Source organism: Thamnophis sirtalis, unplaced genomic scaffold (genome assembly GCF_051295495.1).
Source record: "Thamnophis sirtalis isolate CommonGarterSnake01/CBP01778 unplaced genomic scaffold, rThaSir2_p1.2 scaffold_9, whole genome shotgun sequence".
NCBI lineage: Eukaryota > Metazoa > Chordata > Lepidosauria > Squamata > Natricidae > Thamnophis > Thamnophis sirtalis.
Genome location: NW_028261389.1, coordinates 60,004,119 through 60,016,301, shown reverse-complemented (window position 1 = coordinate 60,016,301; position 12,183 = coordinate 60,004,119). Strand labels below are relative to the sequence as shown.

Genomic DNA, 12,183 nt, shown 5'->3' with positions numbered 1-12,183 from the left:
CATTGAATTGGTTCTGTCTCATTAAAAATAACTATTTGGTAACTTTAGGAAATTGTTTAGAATGTGCCTGAAGCTTTTAAAGGATAGCTAAGTCTCTGGATTGTGATAGCCATGAAAATCCAGCAGGCATCCATGCATGCCAGAATTTCAAAGAGTTTATTATGCATGTTGAAATTAGCCTTGTCTTTTTAGAACAATCATTTCATAAGTTCAGTGATAATCTACCTGTGAACAAACAGGCTTTATATAAGAATAGTTTGTATATATGTATATGTTTGTGTGCACCTACACATAGTATATAGAAGAAACACCGAGGTGTGCACATCAAGTAAATAGAAATCTATGTTTGTCTTATTTTACCATTGATAAGATACAGTGAATTGCCCTGCCAAATAATCCTAAAACAAAATTAATTATATGAGTGCTGTGCTTCTAATCTGCAAATAATCGGGAAAAATTGCAACAGAAGATTCTTGTTTAAATACAATCCACATAATATTTAACACATCTTTTAACTTCCATAATTTATTGTTACACGTTATGTTGCATAATAAGAAATACTTTCTATTAGAATATGTACAGAATTTAATTATGATGTGTGCTAAGAAAAAAAACACTAATTTTTGACAATTGAACAATCTCTATTTCTTATGGAAATGGAGAAGATGATGGAGAAACATATTAAAACCAAGAGGGAAAACTAGCACAGTTCTGCAAATACTGTACATAAGTATAAAATTGATATAAGAGTTCCCATATGTAAAGTCTCCTGCTTCTATGACACAAATGGAAATGAAGCAATGTTATTTCCCTCCAAAAACATTCAGTGTAAGGTATAAAAAAATCTCTTCCATGGCCCTAAGGAAATCTTCCATGGCCCTAAGGAAATCTTTAGAAGCCATCTCATATTTGGCAATTTAGATATTCTGATCCAAAGCTTTCTTAAATTGGGAATAAGCAAGGGAATGTGTCTAGGATTCTAATAATTCCAAATGTAATTCTTTTCCATAAAGATCATATTCTTTGAAGAGGATAAATTCCATTAAAATTGGCGGGAGGGGAAGATTCTTCACGGATAAAGTCATCTCTCTTCTCACTAATCCTATATATTTACGTATTTTCAGACGGCACAAATGTTTTAGTGGACGAGGATTCTCTGAAAGACACAAAGGAAAGAAACGGAATGGAAAATATGTCTGATTAATTTAATACTGAAGAATCATGCTGTCAGGCATGACTCATTCAAAATCCAAGAAAAGAAACCTCCAACTCCATTGTTTTAGAGAAAAGGTACTTTTACTGGATATGAAATGAAAACAGCGAAAGTGAAGCAAGATGTGAGGCCAAAAGGCACGAACTTGTACATATGAAATGTTTACCCAAATTCCTCCCCTCAGTTACCCCAGCCCAATGTCCAATTTCCAACCCCCAAGGGTGTCATGTGGGGTGCATCTTCAGGCCTCATCCAGCTGGTATGCAGAGACGGTTGGCCTTGACCAAACCCAAATATGAGCCTTTAGCATGCACAGAAGATGGTGACAACAAAACTCCCTCTTTCACAATGTCTCCATCAGCATGATTCCCCTCCCAAATACCATGACCCCTTCCCTCCCCGTTACTATGGCAGCCAATAGCAAGCAAGCGATATAGCGGCTGACACATACAGTGGCCAGGAACCCTTACTCCATTTGAAGACCTCCACTGAAGCCAAACTGACCAGGTCATACAGCAGCCTGTTTCCATGACTAACAGCTCATACAATCAGAAAGGTTCTCCTAATGTCTATTTGCATTTACTTTTTGAATTCACTGGTACAAGTCTTGATCATTGGAGCATGAGAGAATATTTTTATTTCTCTTTCCATGTGATTTCATATAGTTGCTGCTATCATATCTCCCTTCAGTTGTCTTGTAATTACACCTGATTTCCAGGACTTTGTAGCTCCCCTTTCCTCCAATTTTCAGTGTTCTTTTTCAACTGTAGTGTCCAGAACTAGACACAGCAGCACTCCAAATGAAATCTGAAGAGTGCAATGTGGAATGGAATATAAATTCCCATTATCTGAACTCTTTGTTCTTATTAATTCATCCTTATGACACAGTTAGGGACGTGGTGGCTCAGTGGCTAAGATGCTGAGCTTGTCGATCCAAAGGTCGGCAATTCAGGGGTTGGAATCCCTAGTGCCAACATAACGGAGTGACCTCCCGTTACTTGTCCCAGCTTCTGCCAACCTAGCAGTTCGAAAGCATGTAAAAATGCAAGTAGAAAAATAGGGACCACCTTTGGTGGGAAGATAACAGCATTCTGTGTGCTTTTGGCATTTAGTCATGCTGGCCATATGACCATAGAGACGTCTTCGGACAGTGCTGGCTCTTCGGTTTTGAAACAGAGATGAACACCGCCCCCTCGAGTCGGGAACGACTAGCACACATGTGTGAGGGGAACCTTTACTTTCACCTTTATGACAGAGTTCACCTTTTTACAGTTGCATCATACTCTGGGCTCATGTTTAATTTGTGATTAATGGCAGTATCCAAATCCATTTCACATGTACTGTTGCCTTTATATTCTAGTGCCTTTCTTGTTTTCTACCCAAATGCAGAATGTTACATTTCTCCCTTTTGAATTTTACCAGTTATTTTTGCCTCCTAGTTTTATGTCATCTGCAAACTTAGTAAGTACCCAAGTTGTTGATAAAAGCTTCTTAAATAACAGGCATGGTAAAATCCAGAGACTATGATGAAAACATCACATCATGTGATATATGTTGTCCAAAATGACACACACTGTTGCCAGCTGCCAACACTGTCTAAAAAATTGCTTCTGTAGCACAAACGAATAGTATTTGATTTTACCATACATTTCAAATTTTATTATTTCTGTGCTGGTATTAGAGAAATGATATTGTTAAACTAGTATTGATTATATCTGGTCTGGCTTTCAGATGCTAGAAATCCTACTCAGTATTTCAAATATATTAGTTTGGAGGGATAGCTATTTATTTATGATGCCATCTAAACCAATAATTATTAGAACTTCAAGAGGATATGGAGTTTGGCATTTACAAGAAGTGGTTTAGAAATTCCAAATACAAGTATGGTAGATTAGATCATAGATTATTGTTCTTTGCCATTGATTTTGTATTACATTGATTTTGCAATTGTATTTCCTTTTCTGCAACTGTAGTTCTATAATAGGCTTCCTACATCTAGTTTCTCTTGGATTCCATTTGGATAATACTATATATCTCAAGATCAAGCTCTCCCCTATATTGCTATAATAAGCTTTTATTCACCTAATCCTTATATATTCACAAGGCTATAAATCCTGTTCATCTGAAGATGATATGGTTAAAAAGGAGGGCACACTGTTATAATAATAACACATTATTTGAAATCTTAAAACACAAATATGTTTTTCTTTTGTTTTCATAGATTAAACAACTAGCCTAATTCCAAGCCAACAGGATTCATTTACCTAATATTTGCTGGATTTCTGGCCATTCTTTCTGAGTCTCCATGACGAATTTAAGTTTAGTGCAGAGAGGAACATAATCCATATAATCTATCAAAATACGGACAATGGGTCCAACTAAATGTTTCATCCAAGGAAGTGTAATAAAGTCACAGAACTGAAAAGGAAATATGACCAGTGTTATACTAAATTATTTTCTAAAATGTATTATTATAATATGATGCAGAATTCACAAACAGATCACTTCATAAAACAAGATGCATTAATCCAAACATTTCTTTAAAAGGCAGGAGAAGCTTGTTAGGATTCTTAAAATATTACAGAGCCATTTCATAGTTTCTGCAGTTCTCTATATCTCTTTGGGAAGAAATTGAAATGCTATATTCTGAAATACTTGAACTTTATTGGCATATCTATTGACTTATAAAACATTAAACATTAAGCTTGTTAACAGAATAGATCATAGACCTCTTCTTTATCTGTATAATACAGCGGACGTTCATATGATACCTTTTGTTTAAATAGGTAGCTTAAAAGTACCTAAATAATGAAATGAATAAATTTCATAGCCAAGTTGTAGACTTGCAACAGTTTTTCAGGGAATCTAATGTCCTCTTATACCAGATAATATAAGTTTTCATTGGATTAATTTGTTCTTCTTTTCTTCCCTCATAGCACTAGGCATATTGCTGGACTATTCTATCAATTGTTCCTCCCTTGGCTCCACTCTTTTGAAGAAGGGTACATCTAACAGAGCAATGTAATGCCTGCATCTCTAAGCATGCTTATCAGTAGCAGAGACAAGGACACAAACATGTGTCAGTGTTTTCTTTTTACAACAGCTTCTATCCTCACTCTACACTTGGCCTTTGTCATTATACCTAAAAATAGAAGAAGGAATGAGCATTATTCATACGGATCTTAGTCACGATTTTCTTTGGGGGAAGATATATAATCGAAGTGAAAGATCTGAGATTTTAAACCCAACAAGAGTCAACCCAACACACTCTCCTTAACAAATGTTGATTAATAATAATAATAATATTGAATAGGATAAAAAAAATCCTTACGGGGTTATCTTCAATTACACAAGATGTCCAGCCTGGTAATATCTCTTCCTCTATTGTTGGCCACAAAAAAGAATTTCCAAAGATGTCGCCATGCATGCAGTCAAAACAGAGGTCCACATTATATCCATGGTTAAGCAGCAACCTTAGCATGACTTCATCATTCAAGGCATATTGAATGGCACTGGGAAAATGAGTGTCATTCACAAGGTTAAAATAACAGTTGACATTTGCACCATAAGAAAGAAGCAACCGTACAATTTCATGGTTGTTTGCTCTCACAGCCACAAGAAGGCAGTTGAGAGGATCCTTATTGGGGTCTGCGCCAGCTTGCAATAATATTTCAGTGGAGAGAATGTCATTGTTGGAAACTGCAAAATAAAGTGCCGTTTTCCTTTCATCATCATAACTTTGGGAAATGTGTTCTGCCAGAAGAACGTTGACATCAAACCCATTTTCAATTAGGAGTTCCAGGCACTGGGGATTTTGGCCATCTGCTGCTGAATGCATGGGACTCTGCCCACTTTTCCGGATTGCACTTTTGGATGTAACTGGAATCAGGAATTTCAAGGCTCTGCAAAAAATAGGGAAGATATATTGAATGTGGTGGCTAAAGTACAGACAATACACAAGTTACAAAGATAAAGCTCTAAGTGATAAAGTTATAAAGGCAGACTATGTGTACTTTTGTGTTATAAGAAAATCTCAGGACTAGGACATTATACAGATAGCTAGATTACCAATGAAATTAAGACTGTATTAAATGGCAGTATTAAAAGACGCTTGCTCCTGGGGAAGAAAGCTATGGCAAATCTAGACAGCATACTAAAAAGCAGAGACATCACCCTGCCAACAAAAGTGTGTATAGTCAAGGCTATGGTTTTCCCAGTTGCAATATATGACTATGAAGGTTGGACCGTAAGAAAGGCTGAGTGCCAAAGAATTGAGGGCTTTGAACTATGGTTCTAGAGATGACTCCTTTGAGTCCTTTGGACTGCAAAGTGATCAAACCAGTCAATCCTAGGGGAGATCAACCCTGACTGTCTTTAGAAGGCCAGATCCTGAAGATGAAACTCAAATACTTTGGACACCTAATGAGAAGGAAGGACTCACTGGAAAAGAGCCTAATGCTGGGAAAGACTGAGGGCAAAAGAAGAAGGGGACGACAGAGATTGAGGTGGCTGGATGGAGTAACTGAAGCAGTTGGTGTGAGCTTAAATGGACTCCAGAGGATGGTAGAGGACAGGAAGGCCCGGAGGAACGTTGTCCATGGGGTCGTGATGGGTTGGACATGATTTCACAGCTAACAACAATAACAACAACAAATGGCAGTATTTAGCCTACATTCATCTTTGTGTCTTGGCTCAAATTGGTACCCTATGAAGACTATAAGAAAATCTACCTGTCTCCCACACAACAGTTTCACTTGTACCTGCTCAGATACAGAGGTAACCCACTTATTGCTGCCTTGCCTATTATACCACTCATGGAGACTGACACTCATAAATCTGATTATCAAAAAGGTTAGTTCTCTTTCTAATCAATAAATTACAATTTTAGTGTTTTCTATGTTTTTAATTCTGTGACTGTTTTATTGGTCTGTGACCGTAAGTAAATCTACTTCATTTCGTGTTGATGTGATGTTTCTGTAATGAAAAATAGCTCTATTCTGTAAAGAACCAATTTCCCCATAATAACATACTGCACTTGAAAGATTTATTTTGATGACAGTACCAATTTAGTGACAATCATCTGTGAGTCAAAACAATTTCACTCTTAGCCTATAACGACTATTAAGTACAATGGTTAGGGGCCATTAGGGGGCAACTTAACTACCTCAAACTTTTCCAGGTCTGTAGCATTATCTCTACTACTTAGCATTAAAAAAAATGCCCTTGGTACTCATGCATCCAAGATAATGGAATCACTTGTAACAAAGAGATCTAGGAATAAAGTTTTGTCCATTAAATCTCTTTTCATTTCGAAACGTTTGAGAACTCAAAAGTAGGAACTAAATTTTGTCACCTAACTTTTGAACATGTTTTTTTCCCTTTGTAAATAAATCCAGGAAAATGTTTGATTAGTGTTTTAGGAAGGAAATCTGGACCATCTATTACCCATCCTTGAATGATGATGAAACCCAACTTTGGAGGTTTCTGATATCAAAACTAGAGATATATCCAATTCAGCAGCAGGTTCATCTCAGTAGGCAGCAAAACTGTCCTTGTTTTAAAGAAGGAATTAATTTAAACCAGTATTTCTAGATTGAAAACCTTAATGGAAAAAAGTATGCACCTTGTAGAATATAGCTGTTTCTAACATGCATTTCCTCCTAACTGTTTCTTAGTCTTCCCATTTTCACTGTTCTTAAGGTCAGAAAGAACCAAATAAACAATAACTGATAGGGAGAGTGATCAATTTTTTCAGCATTACATTTTCTTCCCCATTAGATCATTTGTCATAATAGACCATAAGCTACCATGTCTGGAGTATATAATTCTGTCTTATAATTAAATTAACACTGACCTAAACCTAAAATTGAAGAAGAAGAATGAATGATAGAAAACAAAATAGATCCTTGTATTTTTAAGACAGTTTCCATAAAGTTAAAATGCTTCTAACACTAGAAGAACCACTGCAGATGGCGTGTAAGTATTGCAGAAAACAATTACCGTAGTTATCATTTTTAAATGCAAACTCATCTAAGATACAGCTTGAGGGGAGCAGAATCGGTTAAATTTTTCTTGGTTCATATATATTTTTTGTATACAAGAATATGCATGTTTGTTTAGATTTACCCAAATTCATGGACATCTTGTGGGAGAACAAGGGGAAGAAATGACGAATCCCACATATTTACATAAACACTGAAGATGGCATTTAATTTTGTTGTATTATGTACAATGCCAATAAACTAAACTAAACATAAGGAGCAGAGCTTATATTTCAATATCACAATGCAAGTTTCATCATTCTGAAGAGACCTTTGGACCCAGCAGATATTGAGATTCCTATAGATTTCTCCCTCTTGCTTTTATTCATAAGACAACTTTCCAAGAGAAAGGGGGGGAGAAATTGTTTAAACCTTTTCCTTTCAGCATTTACCCATTCAAAATTGTGCCCCGCTACTATTTCACATTCTTTAGGAGAAAAAATTGCAGAGTTCTGTAGTTTTTCCGTTTGGAGCTATGTTATTGGTAGCAAGGTACTTAGGGAATGTAGAAAGTTATGGTGCTATGCCCCAGTATGGGCGTACCGGAGCCTGCCCGGAGCACCGGATACCGTTCCGGTATGGTACTCCAGAGGGCCCAGCTGCCTGCCCGAGCTCCTTACTGTTTTTTTAAGTCTTCGGTGCTTCCGTGTATGCGCACAGTGCATACAGCACCTGCGTGATGCTCCGCTGAGCAGTTGGAGCATTGCAGAGGCTCGGGAGGTGCTAAGACACATATGTGCGCTGTGCGTGTGTGCATGCGCACTGCGTGCGCCCATGTAGACACCGCCAGGTCTATTCCAACCGTACCATTTCAACTGTACCTGAATGGGATTCAGAACCCACCACTGCACCCACCCCTCTCCTAGAAGAATGAAATATTTTAGGAGATATTAAAAAGGCAGAATATTATATTTCCCTAAAGGAAGAAATATGCTCTTAGAGACAGAAAGCAGCCCCAACCTTTCTTAATAGCCCTCAGCAGATGTCAGCACTTAAGAGATAAAGAGATAGATAGCTCTATTCATAAACAAATACCCTTACCCAAGATCCCACAAAGGTAGGATTAGCCCTCAGCCATAATAGGAATTAGCCAAAGCCTCTTCATTGCATCATCTCAGCAGTTCAAACTTGAATCCCACCACTGAATTTAACCATACCTTAACATGCACAGAGATCCCAGCTAAGAAACTGGAATACTTGCATCAGTTTTATTTAATTTGATTGTGTGACCAACTGTACAGTTACAAGTAGGTAGTCTCGGCAATGAAACTTGGAAAAGTCAGTTACTCTTGCAATAATACAATGAGAATATAGAGCTGTATATAACCTAGGTAGGACAATCAGATAAATAAATACTAAAACAAATTAAGAAGGCTGCAATTGTAGGAGAGGTTAGGTTGATCAGATTTCCAACTTAAAAAAAGAAGGTTCTAAATTTAGAATGGTAATCCCTATATCAGAACCCTGTTCCATCCCTAAGCCAGTTTTTGATCACAAAATCTAGTGTTGAGGCATGCTGAGAAAAAAGCTGGGGATGGGGAAGGACCTGTGGACAGACTCAGTAGATCCCATTCTCTGCCCCAACATTCTTCTAAATCAACCTCAAATTAGGAAAAACTTCACTGTAGTTTGGGGGAGGGGTACTTAAGAATGACCACCAGTTACAAAAAGATGCAAACATGTATGATATTCCTGACCATCTAAAGGCAGCACACTCTATTGTTCAGCCCTAAAATGCACAATTTTATTTCTTTCTTAAAAAAAAAACATAGCAGGATTCAGTGGAATGTATTCTTAGGAAAGTCTGTATACAAATGCAGTCTCACTTTGAAGGCACCTCCAGGAAAACTCCCTCTTTTTTTATTTTGCATATGCTGTTTTATAACCCTTATGTCCATTTATAATGTAAATAAATAACAAAACCATCATCATTCATTATGTAAACGTCTTGTTGGACAAAGAGATATAAAAGGAACACACTCACAGATAGTGTCCTTCATATGCTGCTCTGTGTATTGGAAGATGCCCTGCCTTATTAGGCAGATTGCCACTTCCCCCATATTCCAACAGCAAAGCTATACAATCAGGATTGCCACCACCAGCTGCTTCAAAGAGTATTGATGATCCATCATCAGCTGTTATGTTAATATCACCACCTAGTGGTACAAGAGAAAGTAGACTTATGTCTCAATATTTACTCATTCATCACAATTTTGGAAATATGTGTACAGTATCATCATGCTCTAATCAACTGCTTATTATCCAAGTTGCAGTCTATCCAAGCATTTTTTTCTTTTGTTTCCCTGTTCTGAAATATTTTATGAATTGCTACAGCCTTACAGAGAAAAGGAAGTGTCTACTCATTGAATCTGCCCACATTAACAAGGCAGTATGAACAGTACTAGGACGTGTTGGCTCAGTGGCTAAGATGCTGAGCTTGTCGATCAGAAAGGTCGGCAGTTCAAATCCTTAGCGCCACATAACGGAGTGAGCTCCCGTTACTTGTCCCAGCTTCTGCCAACCTAGCAGTTTGAAAGCATGTAAAAATGCAAGTAGAAAAATAGGAACCACCTTTGGTGGGAAGGTAACAGCGTTCCACGCGCCTTCGGCATTTAATCATGCCGGCCACATGACCATAGATAAGTCTTCGGACAGCATTGGCTCTTCAACTTTGAAATGGAGATGAGCACCGCCCCCTAGAGTCAGGAACAACTAGCACATATGTGCGAGGAGAACCTTTACCTAATAACTATTAGTTATTAGTAAATCTATGCCACAAGCCTATGTATTAACTTCAGTGGCTTTGTGATAGTTAATATAGATGTGGGAAGTGTACTCATTTCCAAATATATACCTTTCAAAATGTTATTGAATTATAATTCCCACCCAGCTAGTGGGGAAGAAAGATGGGAATTATATTTCAGGAAATAATCCCTTTCCCTATTTTTTCCGGTCTATCCACAGTTTGGTGTATCTAACTACACTGATCTTATTGTGATCCTGATAGGTGTAAAAAACAAAGAAACTTTAGTAGCCCTTGCCTGTGTCATCATAAAAACCATATAATCTGTTACTGATTTCTTTAATACCCACTGCAGCTTTCTAAAAAGTAGAAAATAAGAGGATTTAAATAAATATGAGTTGGGCAGCTAGCATATTTTTTGAATTGTAAACTGAAATTAAGAAAGGTGTTCATAAACACTTTGAAGGCAGTGAGGAACTATTCAACATTTGTTACAGCCAAATATGTCTTGCAGTACAAATAGTGTTGTTAACACACCTTTATGAATTAAATACTCCAATACATCACAGTGTCCATATTCAGCAGCCACACCTAAAGGTGTTACTCCGTAACCATCTTTCTGTTGCACATTTCCACCATTCTTCACAAGAAGGGCAACAATATCACTGCAGCCCCGTTTTGCAGCTTCATGCATGGCTGACCATCGTTTAACACATGGTTGGTTGATCACACAATTGTACTCGATTAGAATGGAAACCATTTCATGTGATTTCTGTCTTACAGCTTAAGAGTTAAGACAAAGAAAAGAGAGGGGAAATGTTTAGATGCCACGAATTTCAAAATAGCCCACTCCAATCTCTGTAGAAAAATATTGTGTTTTCACTGAATAAAATTGCATGATGACTTTAGCTTAGTTTGTAATGGAGTTCTAATTCAACCTGTTATTCCCATGTACATTTTCATTTGGTTTTGATAATAATTAAAAATATTTTAGAATTAAGGATAGCTCCTTTGCTTTACTTGCTGGAGAATGTACAACAAATATTCAACTTAACAGACCATTAAGGCCAGGGTTTGAGTTATTCTCTACTTGCTATTCATCTGAAAAGGATGGTATCTATGCTGATGTCATAATATATCAAAAGCTGCTAAATCAAAATTTCATTGTAATTACAAATTTAAAAAATACATTCAGGAACTCGTGGCATGCAAATAAAGGCAATACATTATTTCCCTTTGTGATTCTTCCATTTTAAATTTCTTTTATCAAATTTTAGTAATAACTTTGCACTTTGATATGTTCCAAGGACTAATCAATAAAGACTCAATGTCAAATAATAAAAGGCTATTGTGAATCTCCTATTTGAATCACAGAAACTAAAGGAAACGCAACGGATGCTCCAAATATTTTTTTAAAAATTCCTACAGTGGTTTTAGTGCATACATTCTATAAAAAAAAATACAGGGACCAAGAATAATCTGAAAGTGAAAGAAAATGAAACATAATTGAGCAACTGATAATAAGGTCTGCTACATTTCTATCTATCTAAGTGGAAATCATCTCAAATGTACATTCCCCTTCTTTGACTTCTCTTAGCATCTCTTCCTCAGGTGCTAAAGGCTTCCCCTGGAGCTATGTTATCAACACAAAGAGGAAATTAGGTCGCTGCTCAAGAGAATACACCAGAAGCACAAGGAGGACATGAAGTTGGTGTAACCCTTCTGGCTATCAATGGAGGAAGGTGGGGAGCCCATTTACAAAAAGACCTAAGGAAGCAGTACATTAAAGAACTTATCATATGTCATGAGATCAACTTGCATCTGTAAGCCAAGTTATAAAGATGGGTTATGTGTAGTGGAGCTTAATGAGCTAAACACCAGTAACTTATATGATTAAAGGCTTGCATAACCAATTTCCAGGTTCTACAGTATTCAACCTCTGATCCTACAAGCTCTAGCAACAAGCTACAATCCCCAGAGCCCTTTACAAAATAATTACCAATCAGAAGAGGTGTTTCTCCTTTTCTGTTCATGGTGTTTGGCCAAACTCCTTTTGCCAACAAGGTCCTTACATGTTCCACGTGACCAGATTTGGTTGCCAAAGTTAATGGTGTCTCTCCATCACATGTCTTATATTCCCACATACTTTTATAAGATGCTAGGTTGAATTAAACATAAATTAAGTT

At 37.0% G+C, this 12,183-nt stretch overlaps 1 protein-coding gene across 2 annotated transcripts in view; it reads right to left on the bottom strand.

The window, feature by feature from the left end:
• Positions 1–519: 519 nt before the first annotated feature.
• Positions 520–12,183, bottom strand: part of ASB15 (ankyrin repeat and SOCS box containing 15) — a 21,036-nt gene continuing 9,372 nt past the window's right edge. Inside the window, exons 6-11 of one of the 2 annotated variants that reach the window (XM_087723680.1) lie at positions 11,997–12,155; positions 10,535–10,780; positions 9,239–9,410; positions 4,545–5,115; positions 3,478–3,631; positions 520–1,156 (exon numbers count right to left, since the gene is read on the bottom strand). In XM_087723680.1, coding sequence (XP_087579806.1) covers positions 972–1,156; positions 3,478–3,631; positions 4,545–5,115; positions 9,239–9,410; positions 10,535–10,780; positions 11,997–12,155 — 1,487 coding nt within the window. In that variant the 3' untranslated portion in view covers positions 520–971. The remainder of the gene's footprint in view (positions 1,157–3,477; positions 3,632–4,544; positions 5,116–9,238; positions 9,411–10,534; positions 10,781–11,996; positions 12,156–12,183) is intronic. The other variant, XM_087723681.1, reaches the window with a different exon arrangement.